At 42.4% G+C, this 23,675-nt stretch overlaps 1 protein-coding gene across 1 annotated transcript; it reads left to right on the forward strand.

The window, feature by feature from the left end:
* The first annotated feature begins 3,028 nt into the window (after positions 1-3,028).
* On the forward strand, positions 3,029-21,508 carry LOC118771283 (WD repeat-containing protein 48-like). Its single transcript, XM_036519232.1, has 19 exons — positions 3,029-3,094; positions 6,639-6,779; positions 7,313-7,391; positions 7,515-7,597; positions 7,889-8,018; positions 9,070-9,158; positions 9,929-10,030; positions 12,710-12,934; positions 13,797-13,871; positions 14,687-14,789; positions 15,652-15,749; positions 15,834-15,941; positions 16,844-16,940; positions 17,319-17,414; positions 18,010-18,115; positions 18,558-18,645; positions 19,599-19,675; positions 20,098-20,290; positions 20,721-21,508. The coding sequence occupies exons 1-19, from the start codon at positions 3,047-3,049 to the stop codon at positions 20,814-20,816; spliced, it is 2,034 nt and encodes a 677-aa protein (XP_036375125.1). The 5' UTR covers positions 3,029-3,046; the 3' UTR covers positions 20,817-21,508.
* Positions 21,509-23,675: the final 2,167 nt, after the last annotated feature.

Below are 23,675 nucleotides of genomic sequence, written 5' to 3' on the forward strand. Positions count from 1 at the left end.
AACATCTGAAACTGTGATAGCTCATGGCTTTAAAATGTTCACCCCATCTGCATAAAATGGGCAATAATGTATAGTGGTAGATGTGTGCATAACAGTGTTAGACTTGAATAAGATGAATCTTTTTTAAAGTTTATAAACTGCAGTCATTGTAAAAATACAGGACAGAGTGATATCAACTTGCAGGTAATTAAAAAACATCTCTGATGTTACTTCTTAACCCTGGAATTGCTCGAACACATCACACAGTAGGTCTGTTACTTGCCTGTGGTACTGTATGCATTGCCTTTCACAATACTAACGTTTCAGACCTGAACAACAAGGTCGCATGGCCTTACTGAATGTGCATAGGCCTCATTCCCATCTGAAATGAGTCATTTTAAATCTCTGTGTTTAACTGATTGCTGCAGCGGAAGTACAGCCACATCTGTCACCCCTGGGATCTGGATCAACTGTGAGAGAACAGGACATCTGGAATAGAATGGCCTTTTCCCCATGTGATCATGATACTCTTTTAAATTACAGTTCTCCCAAATGCTCTTTTGAAATGTACAGCGAAATATATGTCCTTTGTCATAGCAAAGTAAAGGCTTGCCCCAAAAAAATTACATTTCACATACAAGCTGAATCAGCCTTGACTGAGGACTAGCTATGCAACTGTCTGCTTACTTCTGCTCTTGTCTAAGGAGGCACACTTTTATTTAAGTGCTGCTAATTAGGCTAGAGTGGCTAAGTAACCAATGGCTGGCCTCCTCCTGCAATCATCACACAGACAACCAGTTTGAAAACGGCTATATGTTGGCTGGTAAATAAAAGTTAAAACCAGGGGCCTGTTTCAGAAAGCAGGTTTAACAAACTCTGAGTTTAAATCTGAACTCTCCGTTGACTAATTCTGAGTTGTCAAACTCAGTTTTCAGTTTCAGAACAGGTGATAGTATCTAGTTCAATCAACTCTGAGTTAAATTAACCCTGAGTAAAGCACGTGCACGAGAGGATAAAAAGCCCTCATCAATGGAACACAGATAACATGATTCATCATTGCAACAGGAGAAAAAAGGGCTCCATCCTCCTACTTCTCCCCAGTGGAGTTAGACATATTAATGAATGCGTATGCAGAATATGAGTATATATTTAGGGGGGGGAAAAAGCAATACAGTTGCAGCAGCAAAAGAACGTGAGTTGGCTTTGCAGAAAATTTCTGAGTCAATTAATTCTTGAGTATTAATTCCTATTGCTCCCTGTGAAACAGCTGTATAAGGTGTACTTAGAGAAACAAATTGAAAAATCTAATTTGCAGATGCAAAAGGCAAAAATAGAAATACAACTGCTGGAACATCAGTCAAAGGTGGGTGAGGTGCCCACAGGTGAATGATTTTACTTGTTTGAACAACATAAAAAATATTAACTACTGTACTGCATTTGTACTTGCAGGAAATAGAGAAGACCTCATAAAAAGAAAGGCATATTGTCTTTATTTGACACTGGGGAGGTGATGGGTCAATCAGAAATGCTGCTCTTCCATCTTGTGCGTCAGCAGGGTGGTTCACTGGTTGAGTAGGACATTGTTCTCCTCTAATTGTGGCAATGTTGTGGAGAATCACACATGCCGCAGTAATGTCACATGCCCTTTCTGGGGTGACCCTGAGCCTATGAAGGCACTGGAAGCGGGCCTTGAGCATCCCAATGGTCATCTCTACAGTGGCTCGTGTCCTGCAGTGAGCCAAGTTATAACGTTGCTGCGTGCCGGGCTCAGGATCAGGGTAAGGGGTCAGCAAATAGGGCTGGCAGGGGTACCCTCTGTCACCGAGCAGGTCACCATCGAACTCTCCTATACTACTCTCCTACTATACAGTTTAAATTTTCAGTTGCAATAGGAGGAAACAAAATATTGATTATAATGGGATATAACTATATATAAACTTGCCACGGGCCAATCTAGCGCTCAGTGTACACTCACAAAAAAATTGCAAGTCATGCACAGACCCAGGCCACTTTGCTTCCACGTTGCTGATGATGTGGGCTGCATAACATATGATCTTCACAGTGCAGAACAGTAATTATTGTATTACTTTTACTATTATTATTAATTATCGTTAAGTATCTTTCATTGGAATGCTAAAGGCTACTATTTAGGCCTACCTGCACATTAAAGCTGTGGAAAGACTTCCTATTCACATAATCTCCTTCATTTACTGAAGGAGCTGTGATAGGAAGATGAGTGCCATCTATACAGCCAATGACAGCTGGAAACCCTAAATATATCAAATTAACTGATTAGTGCTTGAAGTCTCAAACTTTATACTTACTTATAAATACTAAATAAATGAATTATTGCATAGACTGATAGATGCAATTCTGTGGAATTCTTCTTTGATGAGCCTTGTGGGTCTGTGACTTGGGAACACCACAAAAGTGTACAGTAAACATTTCAGTGCAAGAGTCACATTTCTGACAGCCCGACAGACGGTTGCCATGGAAATATGCTCAGCGTCACCGATGTTATACAGAAAACTCCCGTTGATAAAGAACGAAGAGCAACACAAAGAATTTGTTCCGAACTGAGAGCATGTCCACAATGTGTCATATCGATATGAGGCCTGAGAATATTGTTCAGATAAATGATCGATTGTGCAGAAAAACGGTAACGCTCAAACAGATCATCAGGGAATGATAATCCAAGCAGGGTCTAATCACCCTCTCCCGACGGAGATTTCTGCGGAGTATTTGTGCTTCAATATCAACCGGCTCTTCAGGAAAAGGACACGCCATGTCTGACACCTCCTTCCGTCTTCAGGCTTCAGCTAAAGACGATGAGAAACTCAGGGTTAGTTGAAGAAAACCTGCCGAACAGGTTAGCTTCACGGAGTATGTTGCCATAGTAACTGACCCAGAGTTAAGATGAACTGGCTTTGCGAAACCAAAAACCCGGAGTTTCCTTCAACTCTGAGTCAACTAACTCAGTTTTCACTAAACTCGCTTTCTGAAACAGGACCCCGGAAGTTTCTCTTTGTTTCTCTTCGGATGTGACGTCACGCTGTCAACATGTAAGATGGCGGCTCATCACAGGCAGAATGCCGCTGGGCGGAGGAAAGTCCAGGTATATTAGCTTTCTTTGCAGTATTGTGGCGTATAAAGTTAAATATGCACAACTCTCGTCCCACACCGATTTTCTGTTGAGCTGTCTATTTCGTATCTGAGAGGATGGAGAAACTGCTCTGAAAGTCTTTCTATTAGCTGTTGCGAAGGGGGCAAGTCCTGTTCACTCCTCAGCTCCAATGCTGTAGCTACAGTAGCCAGTTAGCAAACCAGATTAGGTAGCTAGCTAGAATAGCTGTCTGATTCGCAGAGTAATACCTACAGCTACATTGCTAGCTCGTTAGCAACGTGTGTCGAAAAAGGATAACTGACCGTGCTTGAACACATAAATCTGTCCCATTGTTTGACATTCATGCCGAGAGAACGTTAACAATGTTAAAAACCAAGGTATCGATTGTAACTAGCAAGCAATCTGGTAGATGGCTGAATGTTCTTAGTGGCAGCTAGCTTGCTAATGCAGCATCGTTGTTGGACAGTTTATCCCGCTAGCTATTCTTCTAGCCAGCTGGCTGTGTTTTTCGTGCTACAGGGAGATGACGACGAGGTTGGTAGGTAGATGGGAAGAAAATGTGTGGCTTTCTGATGTCATTAAAGGGCCTTTTTTCATTCATTGGGTAAGGTGGTTGTATACGTAGGTAACATTTGAAACTGGATTATTTCCATTTCGTGGCTTTCTTATGTAGATGCGAGCGATTCCACAGTTACATGTCCCCATGTCGTCATGCTAAACGTTTGTCAACACAGTCAGTGGGGAGCCGTCACTAATTGCATTGCTAGTTACCTAGAGAGCTTGTCTACATTGCCGACACTGAGTATTACCATCGCATAGTGTTACGTCAAATGTGAGAACTAGCCAGCTGTGTTACTTCTGTTTTCCTGTGCACTAATGACTTGGCTAGCTAACCAGGCTATATTTCTTACTGAATGAGCTAACGTCGCTAGTATCTACAATTCATTAATTCAGTCAACAATGTGCTTTGCGCGATTTATTCTTTATCAGCACTATATTGGTTCCCATCTTATGTTTCAGTGAAGCCGTTAGCGTGCTTTGGTAACAGTCATGTCTCGGAACATGTAGCTTAGATAGCCTAGCTGCCTTTGACACTCCGATTTGCGGTCTGTGCATGAGTCATTAATCCACAATTTCTAGGCTAGTTGGCGTCCATAATAATTTCCTGAAGAAACAGCTTATCTAGATAAATTGCTCACACATCACAGACGCAGCTGCAGCCAGCTGATCGCTTGCCGGAAGTCACCGTAAGGCAGCAGTGTGGCGGCGTGGTGGAGGGATTGCACAGGGGTGACGGAGGCGGATTGTCGTGTCTTGGTAATGATGGTCGTAAGAATAAGTTGGAACGTATGTCAATGAAGTGATGGTTTGTGCTCCGCAATATGCTGCAGCAGCAGCCGAGCTTAAGTGGTGTAAGTGTAAATAAGCACTATTTTACTTCTTAAAACCTGCGATATTCTCTCTTCTTTCCAGTAAATCGTGTGGAGTTCACACGTGTCCAGGTTTGCACAGTGATCTAATACCCCCACCAGTGTCAGCTGTGAAAGACTAAGGACAGCTGCAGTTATAAGCACTGTGACTTTGGTAGTGCTGATTTAAATATGCTCTTCAAACGAGAAAAGGCATATCTTCATTGAACTACAGTGATTTTTATTATGAAGGAATGGGTTACTGTAGTGCAACTCCATACCAGTCTCAGAAAATAAAGCCTGCAACGTGAAGATCCAGACAGTACCATGACATGAATAGTGATGTCTCTGACCACTTTGATCATGCAGCTTGCAGTCGATAAAGCTGATCACATAGGTTGACCCTGATTATCTTGGTGGGCAGAGTCACAAGCACTGCATCGGACAGGAGGCTTAAAAGTTGTTGAGCAGAAAAGTTTGCATTTTTCATATGGCAAATACTTGATTGCAGCTCATGCATTTTAACTAGTGAGGTGCTGTGTAGAAAGCCTACTTATCCCACCACAGGCAGACTGCTGGAAGGCCTTAGAGGCCCTAGTCAGGTGGAGTAGTGCCATTTCTGTACTTGCTACTGGCCTTGTACTGAGGATTTGTATTTTAGGTCTGGTAAGCGTAGTTAACTTGCATTAGTGTTTTTGTGATGCAACATGTGTATACACATTGGTCTGGGAATGCTTTTAGCCAGGTCTGGCACTGTCGCCAATATTAATCAGGTGAATGCACTCATGTTGTCCCACATTGTAAGTCCCTCCGGATAATGCCTTGTGAATGACCATGTTGTGTGTAATGCTACGTTTAGCCTTGCTGTAGCACTGTGGCCCTAGTGCACACAGGTCTGTGTGGAATATGCTTTGTCTCATTACATTATCATCGGAGGCAGTTAGCTCCAGAAAGAAGGCACCCCGTGTCTGTCATGCTCATGAATAACAGACAAGAAGTGCAGCCGCTAGTGAGCTAAACAGAAACTAGCTCTCAGCTGCTGGCCATTGCTGGCCGATGAAATGGCTGGGGCACGGATGCAGGCCACAGGGCTTTGAAGTGATGGCAGATGTGGCTTTGTAATGCAGCCCAGACTGCAGTACACTGTACAGCCTGTTCTCATCCAAGGGCCAAGGTGCAGTACAGGTTTAAGGCTAGCAGTGTGGAGCAGGTGCTTGCCATACAGTAGTGATGTTTTACAATTTAAATGGTAAACTTCCTTGAATGGCCTTGTAGCAAAGGGCGAGAGTAGTCACCCCGCCCGGCCTTGAACCCGGGTCTACGGGGTACCAAACATGCGACTTTGACCGCGACACCAAAGAGCCAGGCTCGTTGGTATGGCAGTCAGAGCACATACTCAACTGTGGTGACAGCACTCTGTCACACTGCCCTCCCCTTCGGGAAGCGCGCCCATGCACTTCACGCACCATGGCGTCCCTCACGCATTCTTTTGCCATACTTCTCCCATCCCAGGGTGCCCCACTCACCAGTGCTTCACCCATCTCTGGGGTCCCTCACACCGTGCTTCACCCATCTCTGGGGTCCCTCACACCGTGCTTCACCCATCTCTGGGGTCCCTCACACCATGCTTCACCCATCTCTGGGGTCCTTCACACCGGGGTCAACCTAACCTGGGGGTCCCTCATACAGCTCACACACTGGGCACACCTCCGATGGGACTTTGCGACCATGCGACTTTGACCGCGACACCAAAGAGCCAGGCTCGTTGGTATGGCAGTCAGAGCACATACTCAACCGTGGTGACAGCACTCCGTCACAGGCCTCTGCAGACATCCATCTGGTAGTATTTCAAATGCAGTGGTGGGAGACTGAGGCCAAAGTGGGTGGAGATACTGTAAATTATCATGAACTCCTTGATTTTAACAAATTTTAGCATTTACGTGTGAGCAGAACTGATTTTTGATTGGTTCAGATGTGTCAGTGATTGGCAGCTCCTGCCAGCCCCACCCCTTGTGGGGTTCTCAAAGCCTCATTCATCCGTCAGCAGTGAAGCATAAGCTCAGACTGTCTGAGGCATCCTGGGGAATACTGTCAGCTCAGTGACAGCCATGGCTGGTGTTCCGCAGGTGTCCTACGTCATACGAGACGAGGTGGAGAAGTACAATCGGAATGGGGTGAATGCACTGCAGCTGGACCCTGCCCTGAACCGGCTCTTCACTGCGGGGAGGGACTCAATCATCAGAATATGGAGCATCAACCAGCACAAGGTAGTGTGCTGCTCCTTCCCGTATACTGCATTTCTACATCATTAATTATACCCAACTTGATACATGTTTAATTATACTTACTGAATTTATGCATGTGGAATTACAATACGTTAGATTTATGCACATAATCATGGTATATTTGAGTATGCCATGCTGCTTTATGCACTTAAATTATTAAAAAAAAACATGAAGTGTAATTTTATTGCATTACATTTATTTAAACTAATCTAATTAGATTACTGTTAAAAGTATACCTTCCAGGACCAGATATGCAAGTAACAATACTCACCAAAATCTTTACAGTAACATAGCATTTAAGTTGCGAAGCTGTGAGATCTACATTATTGTTTTTACTTTTACTATATTTGTTTTAGTTGTCTTAATTCTGCTGTGTATTTATGAAAAATATTCAAGTAGTCGAGAAAAAAATGTAATGTTATCATGATTATTAGAAGTGATGCGCATGTAATTTATTTTGAGAAGCTCATATGCTCATAAGATATGCCTGGCAACATGACTCTTGTTTATTGCAGCAAGACCCGTACATAGCATCAATGGAACATCACACAGACTGGGTCAATGACATTGTCCTCTGTTGCAACGGAAAGACATGTGAGTTTTATATGCAGGATTAACCATTCGAGTCTATTTGTTTGAGGTACTAAATCCTGCATAGGATGCTGGTGTAAATGAGGCATTTCAGGGGCTAATGAACTCATTTCCTTTGTATTTCAGTGATATCTGCTTCGTCAGACACCACGGTGAAAGTCTGGAATGCACACAAGGGATTCTGCATGTCCACGTTGCGAACGCACAAGGTAACCGAATCAAACCCTTGCTCTGACGTACCAAATCACCGCTCTCAGCAACAGCGCCAAAGTGGTGAGCTTTAGAATGCCTGTTCTGCTGGCATAGATTTGGACATGATCACAGAAGAACCGAAAAGGATGCAGTCCATATCCCCTCCCATCATGCTGTGTACTTGTAGACATTTTTGACGATGCCAGTGTGTGGTCATTTCATAAATCCTGTACACATGCATGTGCATATCCTTGAATGTGCATGCGATTTCAGGGTGTGTGATGTTCTGGGTGTGTGTCGTTATGCAGGATTATGTCAAAGCCCTAGCCTATGCTAAAGACAAGGAGCTGGTGGCCTCGGCTGGGCTGGACCGACAGATCTTTCTGTGGGATGTAAATACGTTAACGGCACTGACTGCCTCCAACAACACTGTCACCAGTGAGTACTGACCCACCTGCCTTTTGTAGTCTTATATTGTAGTCTTATAGAGTTACACAGTGGGAGGAAAGCCTAACCGACAGATGTCTGCAAGTGTAAATCTAAGTGTCTATATGTGAAAGTGATTTGCATGTTTCTTATGTGCCATTTTTCATTAGGCAGATGTAGCTGATCATTATAACATCATCAGTTCATTTTTACTAATGAACTAATGGACAATCCATTGCAGCTGATTTGAGGCCAGAACCTAGATCTAGATTTCGAATACCTTTGGAGAATGGGCTTGTTTTTATATTGGGAAATTAAAGTAAATCTTAAACAAATTAAACTGTGAATTGAATATTCATTCTTTTCAGTATTTATTTCTTACCTTTCCACATCTGTGGACAAAGCCATGACTTTTTTATTGCATAGTGAATGTCACTCAGCTATAAGGCAAAAAGACACCTTGCTCTATGTGTGCGTTAACTTCAAACTTTGTAAATGGGGCGTTCTTCTTTATGTGAAGGATAACCCAGTGCACACTGGATGGGTGCCTTGTTTGTCTAAGGCAGCGTTTCTCAAACCTCTCCTGGAGTACCCCCTGCCCTGCAGGTTTTAGATCTCTCCCTGCTCCAACACAGCTGATTCAAATGATCAGGAGAGGAGAGGTTTGAGAAACGCTGGTCTAAGGCACTGATTCTCAATCCTGCTCCTGGGGCCCCCCTGCTCTGCACGTTTTCCATCTTTCCCTGCTCTACCTACCTGACTGAACTCATCAGTGGCACTTTTGACTAGCTGAGCACACCTGATTTATTCAACAGCATGTTAGTCATTTCAATCAGGTGTGTTTGGAGCAAAGATAGATAGAAGATATGCAGGACAGGGGGGCTCCAGGAGTAGGATTGAGAAACACTGGTCTAAGGTAATGGCGCATTTTAACTGTTAGCTGTGATTGGTCAGTCACACCTGTCAGTCACAGATGTGGTGGGAGTTTCATGGCAGACTCAGCACTCTATCTCTCTGCTTTGTAACCTTTGATCTTTGACTGTGATCTGTGTTGTCTCAACAGCTTCTTCACTGAGCGGGAACAAGGATTCCATTTACAGCCTGGCCATGAATCAAATGGGAACAGTAATTGTGTCTGGGTCCACAGAGAAGGTTGGTTTTTGTGCCTCGTGTGCTGGTGCTCAGAAGAGGGTCTGATTACTCCCGTGAGCCAGTACTGTCAGGGGGCACAAACTGTATATGAACTGTTTCATGAGCTACTGACTGTGCCGTATGTTAAGCTTGTATTTATTTCTGCGTAAATAGATTTTCACTGTATAAGAGATTGTGCTGCATAGTTCAGTGGTGAAAAGAGTTTTCTGCAGTGTGGGACATGGGACAATGTGAGAAAGATTTCTGTCACCAGAGATAACATGCATGTAAATATGCTTGTCTTTGCATTTGTTCAGTCTGGCTATTACAAAGCAGCTGGCGTATCTTTTAGACTATAAAGGTGTCACTTTGTCCTGGTTAAATATATTCTTTCATTACCTGATAATTTTGTTGACTGAGTCTGAGAGAGTCGTCACTTCATTTTTGCCTTTTCTGTGGCTCATATTGGGGTGTTTAAACTGAGGTGTTTGATTGAGCTGTTGTTGGAGGTACTGAAAGTGTGACTAGGGACTTGGTTTGTCCATCTTTTTTTGCGTTGTACTGTAAAAGTCCCCTATCCCACCCCACTATAGCAACCTTTGATCATGTGGGATGGGATGGGGGAGTTTAGGATCCAGGAGGAAAAAGTAACTATTTAAACCCAGGATTAGTCTTTGATTGGCCACTTCACATGTGGGTAATTTTCCTTGTGGCCAGCTGAAGACTGATCCTGGTCTGGAGGTGTGTTGTATTGTCCGCATCTGTCTTTCGGTCTCTGTGTTCTGTAATAGGTGCTGAGAGTCTGGGACCCTCGGACCTGTGCAAAACTAATGAAGCTGAAAGGACACACAGACAATGTCAAATCTTTATTGTTAAACAGGGATGGAACACAGGTAAGACTGGCAAGCACAAGACCTGGACCTTTGCAGAGATGACCTTTATCATTGCAGTTGTGTTGTAGATTATCTGGGTTATTGGTGATGTAATCAGTTACCTTAAAAATGTATAGACTCTCTGATATAATTCTTTCTGAGATAATTCATAACCTGCAGTTAGTGTGTTCGGAATACCCTTGATGTCATTTACAGGTCCATTTTGGTTAGTGTTATCAGTTTCCGGCAGCCATTTTAATATGTTACGCATTCTCAATGAAAGCTCAATTTTATTGCTAGTTAGTGTAGTCATGGACATGTTGAGATTTGTTTGTTAAATTATTTTATTAAATATATTATCCTCCCCCGATTCTGGCTGCTTTCTCTTAGTAACCAGCTCATTTATTTTAGCTTGTGCAGTCATGCAGTTTGGCTGTGACATATTGTGAGGTGCACAGTTAAGTAGTGAATAGCTTCGCAAGCACACTATTGTTATCCGATAGTTTTATTCTTCTTTTTAGTGTGATTGTGACCGCTATTGTTGTCAGATAGTTTTATTCTTCTTTTTAGTGTGATTGTGACCGCTATTGTTGTCCGATAGTTTTATTCTTCTTTTTAGTGTGATTGTGACCGCTATTGTTGTTCGATAGTTTTATTCTTCTTTTTAGTGTGATTGTGACCGCTATTGTTGTCAGATAGTTTTATTCTTCTTTTTAGTGTGATTGTGACCGCTATTGTTGTCCGATAGTTTTATTCTTCTTTTTAGTGTGATTGTGACCGCTATTGTTGTCCGATAGTTTTATTCTTCTTTTTAGTGTGATTGTGACCGCTAATGTTATCCGATAGTTTTATTCTTCTTTTTAGTGTGATTGTGCACACTATTGTTATCCGATAGTTTTATTCTTTTTCCTCTTCTTCTTATTCCACCAAATTTTGTACCGCTTCTCCTCCCACAGTTTTCGAGATATCGACCCCAAACCAACTGTAACCCGTCCAGTCTGACCCCGATCGGGTTGCTTGTATACAGCTAAGCTGTACCTGCTCATCCCCCCATCCTCCCTTTCACCTCAGTCCACTTTTAAGGTCTTACCGCTTGGTCACCTTTGGCCCAACAGCCACCGTACCACATATGCTGCCTCAGGTCAAATCACCCAACACTCATTGAAAGCCATACTGACCCACACTTGTCTTTTTGTCGTTCACTCATCCCTCCATCCTCCCATTGACTTCAGTTCATTTTTCAAAGTCTTACCACTCAGTGACCTTTCAGCCTACGGTAACAGTACGTCATATGCTGGCTCAGGTCATGCCACCCAACACTCATTAAAAGCCATACAGACCCGCACTCGTCTTTTAGTCGTTCACTCATCCCTCCATCCTCCCAGTCACCTCAGTTCATATTTCAAAGTCTTACCACTCGGTCACCATAGCCACCAATAGCCACGGGACCCGATATGCTGCTTTGGGTCATGTGACCCAGCACTCACCAAAGGTGGGTGTGTCCCTAGCAACCTTATTGTTTACGCTAGCAACCGCCCAGCAACCACATAGCAACACCCTTGCAACCGCCTAGCAACACCCTAGCAACCACTTAGCAACACCCTGGCAATGACAAAGCAATGCCCTAGCAATGCCCCAGCAACCATATTGTTTACCCTAGCAACCACCTAGCAGCAATTTAGCAACACCCTGGCAACCACCCAACAATGCTCTAGCAACCACCTAGCAACCACTTAGCAACACCCTGGCAACCACCCAGCAACGCCCTAGCAACCACTTTGCAACACCCTAGCAACCACCTAGCAACACCCTAGCAAATCACCTTATATACCTTAGCAACCACTTAGCAACAGCCTAGCAACCACCTAGTAATGCCCTGTCGACCACCTAGCAACACCCTAGCAACCACTTAGCCACATCCTAGCAATCGTCTCTTGTACGTTAGCACGTTTTCGCTGCCAGGTCGCAATCACACTCTTCATTTTCTTCAGGAAATGCACTTTTCTAGTTTGAAAGTGTTGTTTTAGTAGTCAGTAAACAGGACTTGTTTATTTATTGTTACTGTTGTTTAGTGGATATCACTTCCTCAGTCAATCCATATGATTGAAGCCTTGGTCAGAATAGTCTTTTGCATTACAGGTGATATTTCCTTCGTCTTGCTCTAAGAATGTCAGCTGATTTGCTGTTGTAATTTTTGGTGAAATCCTGGCTCCTTCATCTCACACAACATGTAATGCAGACATTCGGAAACACTCCTGACAGTGACCTGAAAATGTCTTTTAAAGCCATGCTTATTTTGGTGTTCTGGATGCACAGTGCACTGTCCAGTTTATGCAAATGGGAATCTAGGAATTGATGGGTATTTATTTAGGGAAATGGGTATTTTGGTTTATGACACACTTTGTATGTATGACACAATATAGGGTGCTGAATGGGTATTTATGTATTTCTAATGGACAGGCTGTCATAGCTTGCTGAATGGGTATTTGATACTCTGTGCTCCCTGCAGTTGGTGAATGGGTATTTTGGTATTTTTGGTACACTTCACCCTCTACCTTGCTGAAAGGATATTTGGGCATTTGATACACAGTGCCCTTTGCCCTGTTGAATGGATCAGACTCGGGCATTCCACGGGCTGGTGTGACCACAGAGAGCATCCCTGACCTGTTCATAACCCGGTTGTTGTTCGGCGTGATATAGTGTCTGTCGGGCAGCTCTGACGGGACGATCCGGCTGTGGTCCCTGGGCCAGCAGAGGTGCATTGCCACATACCGGGTCCACGACGAGGGGGTATGGGCTCTGCAGGTGAACGAGGCCTTCACGCACGTCTACTCCGGGGGCCGAGACCGTAAGATCTACTGCACTGACCTGCGTAACCCCGACATCCGTGTGCTCATCTGTGAGGAGAAGGCGCCTGTTCTCAAGGTGAGGCGCTGGAGCCAGAGCACCTGATTTGGTCTCAGCCTGGATCATTTTGGTATCTGCACCTGATCAGGTCCCAATCTGGATCATTGTACTTTGAGGCCCTAATCTGGGCACAGTCTGGATTATTGTAGTCTGTGAAACTGTTCTGATTTCAGTACGGATCATTGTAGTTTGTACTCTAGATTAGGTCTCAGGCTGTAACGTTGATACGTCCGTACCTAGTGAGGTTTTGCTTTGGCTTTAATCTGCTTTGCTGTATTGTGCGTTGAGTAAGGAATTAAAGCATTGTCTTGCATTTGTTACACAATATGTAACATGGATGTGTTCAGTGCTGAGAAGGTTAAAAAACAGTTGTAGTATAACACATGAAAAAAATCAACACTTGCTTAGATGTTTTATTCAACTGAAAACAACACTCATGGCAGCTGAATCAAGGCCTTTTCCCTGTCTACATATTACCAGTGCTTTATAGTTCGGGGTCCTGTTGTAGTCTGCCCAGACGGTTTCATGCTGGACATTTTTCATTAATTTCAGTGACCTCGTGTAAGATTTTATTCAGTGCATACTTGCTTACATCTGTTAAGGATGTTAAGTAGAATACAGATTGGATGTCTTCCCTCTTTGAAAGGGAATATATCCACACAGTGAGTGATCCAGGCCTGTGTATCATTAGTGTTGATTGTATAGAGTGGAGCTGTGCTGGGAACCTTGCAGGACACTGTAGCTAGTCTGTCTCTCTCACTCGTCTGTGCCTCACTCTGGCTCCTCTTTGTCTTTCACTCCACATCTCTCACTTCTCTGTCTCATCCTCTCTCAACTGTCTTACTCTGTGCCTCTCACTGCTCCGTGTCCCCTCTCTCAGATGGAGCTGGACAGATCAGCTGACCCGCCCCCGGCCATCTGGGTGTCCACCACCAAGTCCTGTGTAAACAAATGGGTAAGCGTGTCCAGCAGGGTGGGAGGGGCTTCTTTGGGTAAGCTCACAGATGAATATTCAGTCATATAGTTCATTGCTGATCATATATATTATCATTATTGCTGTTAGTACTACCACTGATGTTTGTAATTCTGCTTATGGGGCTTGAAGTGTCGCAACATGTATTGTAATGAGTAAATGATTAAAATATTTGTAATTATAACAGTAACACAGTGCACGCCACTTATAAGAAGTGCTGATATAAGAATAAGCTACATATAAAGATCAAAAGCACCAGGGCAGAATCATTCCTGTATCAACACTGTTACACTCTTGCGAGAATAGGAGTAATAGTAATAAAAAAAAGGAATTATAAAGGAATTATAAAAAAAGAACGCTAACAGACATCACAGCAGCAATTTTCTTGGAGATTTTCAAAAATATTTCATTTGAATCAAACTGATTTTATGTTTTCATTTAATTAAGCACACTGGTTGGGTAGTGCATTGTAATGCTCAACAGCAGCAGCAGTTCATAAGGTGACATGCAAATGTGTAATTTGTGTTACTTCTATTTTATAAAGGCATTATAATTAATATATTAATAAGGGATTGTGTAAAAACCCTCATCATTTCAGAAATGGACTTGGCTCTCCAAACAAGTCTGGGCGGAGGGGTTCCGATTTCCAAAGTACTTCAGTTCATTGTTTCCATGTGTGTTCTTCCAGTGGAAATGTGCGTAGAGCACGCACTGGACATGCCTTTTAGATGTCAGCTTTCTTCAACTGCTTGTTTTGAGGTGTTGCCTATACGGTTTCCCTGTATGATCTCCCGCAGTCCCTGAAGGGAATCCACAACTTCCGGGTGTCTGGCGATTACGACAATGACTGCAGCACCCCCGTCGCCCCGCTGTGCTCGCAGCCCGAACACATTATCAAAGGTAGGGCTGCGTCGGCACTCCGATCACCGCCGCTCTCTAAAGGAAAGCAGGACCGCATAGACAGGAACACTGCAGAATGGAGCTGTAGCTCCTCAAATGCAATAACCATTGCCCCTACATGCACACGTGCAAACACACAGATTACACACAGTACACGCACACACTCAGTTCCTGATTCTTGCATGTCATCATTTCAGTCGCATTCTGTTCATTTCTGCCATATTTTCCACTGGATACATATAGCCAACATTTAACTAAAAAAAACACCTGCAGTATGTTGAACACATGCACATCAGTTGTTATTTGTCATAATATACTAACCCACAGAACTGATATTGACAGAGTCAGCAGTGGGGACGATGTCATAGAATTTGACCCTTGCATAATAGGCTAGCATAACGTGTCTTATTGTGCATCAGCCTTAAGATAACGTGTGCAGTTTGTGCTGTAATGGATCTTGTGCGGCAATGATAATGGTATTGAAATTTATCCTGAAGTCCACATGTGATGTGTGTGTGCTCGCCAAATGGGTGTGCTCTGTAAAAACAGTAAAATGGGCAGAGTAGCAATATATACATTTTTATATACACATTTCAGCTGTTAATATTGATGTCATTTACTCTTTAGAAGCTAGTTCTTTCAATGCACAATTGTTGTTGTGCATTTTTATCAAACCAGAACAAATGACTACATTTTCTATGGATTAACTTTTCCACTGTGTAAAGAACAAATCTTTGTAATGAGCAATCAAATTTCAGCTTTACTTAAACAATATTCAGGAAAACAAAATATAACAGAAGCATGTTAAAGGCATTCTATCATCTACACCTGCTGATGTGTTATACATGCACTTATCCTGTAGGGGGAGCCAGTATAATTCAGTGCCACATTCTGAATGACAAGAGACACATTCTTACCAAAGACACAAACAACAATGTGGCATACTGGGATGTATTAAAGGTTAGTGCCATTTGTTTTTCTCCCCGTGGATTATTTTCATGCATGTATACTGAACACATTGACCAGCATTTCGAATGTTTTCAGGCATGCCGAGGGGAAGACCTTGGGAAGGTAGAGTTTGACGAGGAAATTAAAAAGCGCTTCAAGATGGTTTATGTGCCAAACTGGTTCTCTGTAGATCTGAAAACTGGGGTAAGTTTCATAAATCCATAGTTCTGTAAATAATTCAACACCTGTTGCTGTGGGAGTTATTTCACAGATCAAGCGTGCCTTCCCTGGCATTATACACTTAAACATCATGATCATTTGATACAGTAGAATTTGCCACACATTTGTGAGCATGATTCTGTCTAAAGCTGTAGTGGGTGAATACATTTTAAGTGGTATTTAACAGAGATATAGGTATGGGGTAATACAGTATTTAACGCAGATTTAGGTTTGACGTAATATAGCATTTAACCTAAAGGCCTGGCACTCTTGTTGTACCCAGATCAGTTATAACACTCTGCGTACTAAAATGTGACAATTATGATTCCACATTGCATGTCTCCATGGGTTTGTACAAGGAATAGGAGTGCTGAGTGGGGCTAGGGAGATTGTGAATTAACAGACTAATATTAGTTATACTTTTTATGTCTGCTGCCATTTTTTGTTCCCTCAGTGAAGACATTTAAATTCATTCATTTGGCAGACTCCCTTATCCAGAGTGACTTTCACTTTCAAGTACATTCAGCAGGGATAGGCAATTAGCTGCACAGATGCTAAATCATTAGCGTTGTGGAGAGCCATTGTGGGAAACATTGCCACAGGGGGAGCACTGTCATAGAGTGCACCACCTTCAGCTGTTACTGCCAATTTCCAGCTATCAGGTTTGTACTGACACAATGAACTTACCACTGAGTTTATGCTGCTGCAAAGGCTTAAGGTGCCACTATGTTTTTATCTTTTACGCTTAAATTGGAATCCATTTTGCAACTCCTAGCTTTTATTAGCATTAAATGGGGGAGGGGTCAGAGCGCAGAGAGGCCAGGTGCAGTCTGCATAGGTGGGCTTTGAGGACTGTTGTTATTTATCAGTTTCTTATCTTTTGCCAGATGCTGACAATCACTCTAGATGAGAGCGACTGCTTTGCAGCCTGGGTCTCGGCCAAGGATGCAGGTTTCACCAGTCCTGACGGATCTGACCCGAAATGTACGGTTTACCTCACTATCTTATTTACCGGATCAGCAGGTTGTCTTTTAAAACCATTTAAATCAATTATATGATTTTAAAGCAAAACAAATGTAATAGAATTATATATGTAAGTATTGGTAATTTGTATACATGGACATTTACTAAAGCAATTGTGGCTTCAGGCTTTGAAATTTGAACGTGCAGCCCTCTGATCGCAATACCAATGCTGTAATCACACAGTGGTCCAGGTGTGCTGTGAGTTCTGAGGTGTGTAGTGTTTCTGTGCTCTGGGCACTGAGTTATCTCTGCGCAGTGGATCTGGGTGGGCTGCGGGTTATAAGGGATGTGTTGTGCCCATGCACAGTGTGTTATGAGGTGTGTTGTGTCTCGGTGCAGTGAATCTGGGTGGGCTGCTTCTCCAGGCCCTGCTGGAATATTGGCCAAGGACACACATCAATCCCATGGATGAAGAGGAAAATGAGGTCAACCACGGTAAAGCACTACATACATCTCCACTAGCAGCCTTACAGAGATACTCTAGCACTCTACACTCATATCCTCTGGCAGTCTTACAGAGATATTCCACATCCGATAGTCTGCCTAATATTCCCAGCATGCCCTTTGCCATCTCCAGCATGCCTCTAGAAAAGCTTGGAGGCCTTTCTGGAGAAGGTCTCTCAGTACGTTTGTTTCCATTTGTCTGCTGATAGACTACATCTGGTTGGGACTTTGAAAGTAATTAAACAAGACAAGGTGAAAACTATTAAATAAAAGAATAGCTGAATTGTGGTTGTGCAGGGGTCGTCCAGAAAGGGGGGCACCCATGTCAAATATGGTGAGTGAGAAACACCCATACAACGAGATGGGTTATTGGCATGTGCATGCCTCCTTATGAAGCTAATCTTGCAGCATCTGGTTTGAAAGGCTTTCCATGGAAATGATACTTAAATGTAGTGCAGTACTCCTTGAGTGACCACTGTACTGTCAGGCTTTCTCCAGTAGAGCAGCTCTAAGAATTGCTGGGTTTGAAGCTGTTGTATCTGTCCTGCGTAACCGTGCTGAGCCCTGGTCCTGTCCCCTCCCACAGTGAATGGAGAGCAGGAGAGCAGGATGCAGAAAGGAAATGGGTACTTCCAGGTGCCTCCGCACACCCCAGTCATTTTTGGCGAAGCCGGAGGGAGGACACTGTTCAGGTAAGCAGTACTGCACAGCTTTCTCGGTTACTAATATGCAGCTCCTTGCCATTAACGCCACTCTGGAAATTCCCCTTGCTTCCCGGTCTACATTTATTCATTCTGTATTCTACAAGTCTTACTTGGAGTGGTGAATAAAGCAAAGTTATATACATGCTCATAATAAGGCCACATAACAGTGCTTTCAGAAGATATCAGACTTAATACCTTAGTGACAAAATCATACACTGGTGTTGCTACCACTGCTGCTAGCTGTATTTCCTGTAGCTGTTATACTGAGAGATGGTGGCTTGTACTAACTCACTCTATGTTTAGTGGCTGGCGTATGGAATCTTGGTCCTGTATGGCGGGGTTAAGTTTTCAGTAAGGGGCTGGACCCTGGTATTATGTCCCTGGTATTACTGCCCTCCCTCCGTTCATGTCTCCATCGCTCCATTCACAGGTTGCTGTGCCGGGACTCGGGAGGGGAGACGGAGTCCATGTTGCTGAATGAGACAGTTCCTCAGTGGGTGATCGACATCACAGTGGATGTGAGCGTCCCTCATGTCAGCCCTCTCCCACACTCAGGCCCCTGTTCAACCACATTGTGCTCTGTAGTGAGCACATAACACATGCCTAAATTCCATCCTCAGAGGACGGAGAGCAGATACTGGTTAGGTTAAATAGAGGCCAAGAACTACACAATACATTTTCGACTTTATATTCCAGTTGACAGCATATTGGCCTACAGGAAGAGGCACAACAAAGAAAACTCATTTGGTATGTTGTTTCTTAAATAAATGGTAGCCTGTCCTGCCCTTCATGTTGCCTTGGATCAAGTCAAAAGTCCTGCTTCAAGCTGCTCAACACCCTGGCCTCTGGTTGGGCAAACTTCAGAGGTCTTTACCCGCTGAAATAACATTGAGTAATGAATTTAACACAGTATTGTATTTTCATATTTTGTCATGCCATTTGATTATTGTTACATTGTTATTGCAATTATTTATTATTAGTGTTTCTTAATACAACAGTTTTTGTTAATTATAGCAACCTCTAAGCTCATAGTGTTTTGTCTGTTCCTCTGAAATCAGTTGATCAGGACAAAGACATTGCAGTTGCAAATTGAATAGAACCCTAGTTATTACAGGCTGTTACCTTTTTAAAAACACTTATTTTATTAAGGTACTCAATACACATTAGACATACCAAATTACATGGTTTATGTCAAAGACTTGCAGTCATCGTAGTCATAGTATTTATTTGGCTGAATAAATTTCCATGGAGTCGTAGATTGTGTAAACACACCTTTTTTTCCCCCTTGCTTTTTATTTTACATGCTTAGGTACAACTGTGGATAGCTGAAAATGTGCCTTTTTAACTGTAAATCATTTTTGCAAACAAACAGCATCTCAGTAATTTTGATACAGCATGTATTATTGTTTTTTTGTATTAACTTGTTGTCATCATTATATATGTTCATTACTTTCTCTTCTGTGTCTTTCAGAAAAACATGCCTAAATTTAACAAAATCCCATTCTACCTCCAGCCACACTCATCTTCTGGTGCTAAAACACTAAAGAAGTAAGTGTCATCATTAATGCTCTATGCATTTCATATTTCATGTTTGGAGTTGACTGACATTAATCATTGTCAAAGGTGCACACTTGTTTAACAGTGTTTAACAGTGAGATTTATCTAGTCCCTCTGTTCCAGTGTTTTTATCATGTGAGCAGCATGCTTTCCCATGAGTGAATGTATGACAGATTATTTTACATTATAGATAAGAGGCAGGGTTGTCTTGCATGCTAATCTGACACAACTATTCCTGTGTGAAATAGTCCATACAGTCAGGGGTGGTAAGGGAAAAAAAATCATCATATTACAGATAATAAATAAAACTGTAAAGCACCACAGAAGAATAGTTATATGTCATAAATCCGCAAGGGGGAAAAAGGAGTGTAGACTGAGTGGAAGGGGCCTCTAACGGCCTGAGTCGCCTCCAGGGACCGCCTGTCAGCCAGCGACATGCTGCAGGTGAGGAAGGTGATGGAGCACGTCTACGAGAAGATCATCAACCTGGACAACGAGTCGCAGACCACCAGCTCCTCCACCAACGAGAAGCCAGGCGAGCAGGAGAGGGAGGAGGACGCCACCCTGCTGGCTGAGGAGAAGATCGAGCTGCTGTGCCAGGACCAGGTGCCCGGATACGCAGCGCGCGTGCTACATCTAAACATGTATACCTTTAGCTGCTTTAGCTTAAAGAGAACTGCCAGTGTTCTCAGTAGATCGGTACATTTAGTTCAAAATTGGATGCATGCTGTCTGGTATCACTTGGACACTCAGGCCACATGGAAAGAGATCCCAAAGCTAACATTTTTATCATCCAGAGGGATTTACAAGGCCAACATGGCAAGATAAGTACAGTGCATATCATATGAGCAACAAGACTTAAGGCTATGTAACAGAATAGCAAACAAACACACACACACACACACACACACTGGAACATATACAGCTGTTCCAGCTCTGATAGAGATAGCGTTGCAAACGTCTGTTATAGCCTTTGCAGTTGCCTCGACCCTGAGCTTTGACCCATTGGACCAATGCGAGTGTCTGCTCTCTGCAGGTACTGGATCCCAACATGGACTTGCGGACTGTAAAGCATTTTATCTGGAAGAGCGGTGGGGACCTCACACTCCACTACAGGCAGAAGTCCACGTGAGCCCGGGCTGTGGGAGTCACCCGCCCGGCCTCCGAAATCCACCGCACCGGTCCCCAAGAGTAGCACTATAGAGGGCAAAAGCGAACTCTGCTGCACCCGCCTCGAGCCCCACCCTCTCCGGGGGAGTCGGGTAGCGCTGTAGCTGATGGGGCGTTCCGCCCGAGGAGAACGCAGAGATCGGGGTGTGCTGTGCTGTGAGCAGTGGATTCAGTCGCACCCAACACCCAAGGACACTTCCACTTCAGTTTTTTTTTTTCCCAGGTTTTCTTCCTCGTGCCCCGCACTCCTTTGTAATTTAAGATTTTTACTGCTGTGGTTCTCATTTCCTCAAGGGGGATGTTCCCATTTTGCGAAACGGCATGTCGGTTGTTCATAGGCATGGATATTGACTTTGTGAGTTGAATGGTGAGCTGCACGCATTTTGATTTTTTTTCCCCCAGTACATTCCAGAAACAAGGCTGTATCCACCAACACATTACCACCATTTTTGTCTTTCAGTGCTTGTGAAGAATAAGGAGAATGTGTACTTTCAGGAAACTAGCAGAAAAGTCTTTTTGATCCAGCATAAAACATAGTGATATTTAATCACATGAACAATGCTGCTCCCTTCACTAGCTGGCCATTGATCAGCTCTCTGGCTAATGTTTTTGGCCTACCTATAGCACCATAAATTCTTTAGATTGTGAATCTCACGAGGGTTACTTATAAATGAGACATTTCAAATTTATCCTTTTGGCTTAAGCTGTTATTGATGAAATTTCCTTTTCTTCATCTGTGTAAATAACAAGAATGACACTTATTTTGTAGACAACTTGTTAAGTTGGTAATTTAGTAAGTTGTGTACTTTATTTTCAGGAAGTTTTTAAGATTATTTTTTTGTAGCCACCTTTTGCATTCATCATCTGATTTTTTTAAGAGGAAAATAATCAGGTAAATTATTTATCCAGGAAGTCTGTTTTTAATCTTGACAAAGACATGCCCAAGTGCATGTGATGCGACATTTCTCTTGATTCCAAAATGGCAGTGCAGTCCTTCCTGTCTGCAGTCGCTGGATGCTGCAAGACGTCTGCCTCTCGGCATCTGTAGAAAGTAATTGCTGTGTGCAGTGAATGCTTTGGGGAAGAAAAAAAAAAGTATTGTTTAAACAAGCCATCATAATAGCTGGATCCCATTTTAATTAAGTCTTTATGCAAAACAACTGAAATGGTGCTCTGTGGATTAGAATGTAAAAAATGATGTTGGGAATTTGAATGCAGTGTTATTGTTCAAGGGTAGGCAAGCCTGTCACTGGAACTGCAGAGAGAATTATCTCCAACAGAAATACATCATTTTAAAAGATAATGTAAATTGATCAGTAAATCAAGTTTATAATACTCTGTACAGTATTTTAGAGTGGCAGAGAATCTCTAGGGCACTCCAAAACAGGACCGGTGAGCCTTGTTTTAGTTCCTGGCTATTGTATTTTATTTCATCTCATTAAAGAATTTTCTTTTTGGTTTGGTCCAAAAATAAACTTTCAAAGGAATCTCATAAGCCTAGCTGTTGTAAAAGCTGTATATGAAGCAAAACTCTATGGGGAAATACACAAAGATGCCATATCCACAACCCTTGTAATATTTATCGCCCCTTGTTGGTTGTATCTATATATGTAGTATATTTTGGTCTAATAACTGCTAAATAAACCGATGTAAAATGTGTGAATAAATTATTCTTTCAATTGTTAATGCCGTTAGGTCTTATTATGGTGTGGGGGTACAGGTAATGTGGATTCGTTACATATTTATCAGGTATTTTATTCTGGATACCTCCCCACTGAGTGTAGTTCATGTATGTAAACTGCTATAGTAGATATGAAAAAAAAGAAATACTTTTATTACTTGAGGTAGCTAGTGACTTTATCCCCATCTTTAGGCCAGAGGTATGAAACACAGGTGAGGCAAAAACTTCAGCCCTCCCTATGGGGGTTCATACACAAGCAAATAACATACCATTACCAACGGTAATTATGATCATGCATGTATTTACTGTTCATAATATTTAAAGATTAACAGCACAGCACTGCATGATGAAATATTTTGGATGGAAAAAAGAAGCAGTTTGGTTTGAGCCTTATTTTCTTTATTTTTAATTTTTTTCAAGTTCCAGTGTTATGTGATCAGTATCCTGCCAAATGCCACTCGAAGTCCCACTTTTACACACCAAACTCCATCCATTTAGAGGATATCCTGTTTGTTTGCTCTCAGTCCCAAGTAACAGCTGACAAACTTCCCCACTAAAACACATCAAAAATACACTTGTGTGTTAAATCTACCACCCGGCATCAGTATACATTAGGATGTTCTATGAACCTTTAAAAATTATTTTTTTAATCTAAAAAGGATTAGTGTAATCTAATTCAAAATATTAAGACATTATGCAAAACAAAGTAACAGAGTATGTTCTCCATACAACAAAAGTCTAATTAATACAAGCCAATGTGTATTTTAACTAATGCCAAAGCTCTGAATTTAAATCATGCAGGCATAATATAAGCAAAATGTTTCCTGTTAACAAAAAAAACCTTCCAGATTAGAATAATTTATTTATTGCATAGACCCCAAAAACTTTGAGCTATTATGACAGTTTGTTTTTTTACTTTCAAACTGTAAATGTCTGAAACATAACTGAGATAGCCCTGTAGACAGATGTCAAGATTCCATTCTTCCCATGAATGCAATAGGACTTTTTTTTATAAAAATTGAAGATAATTGTGACACATCTTCTGTTGAATACTTGATCTTTCATGATGCCTGCATTTTACACACATTACATGCATTTTACATACATGTAGTGGCGGATTTAGGTATGGGCGACATGGGC

The sequence above is a fragment of the Megalops cyprinoides genome, chromosome 24, assembly GCF_013368585.1.
Source record: "Megalops cyprinoides isolate fMegCyp1 chromosome 24, fMegCyp1.pri, whole genome shotgun sequence".
In the NCBI taxonomy this organism is placed as follows: Eukaryota; Metazoa; Chordata; class Actinopteri; order Elopiformes; family Megalopidae; genus Megalops; species Megalops cyprinoides.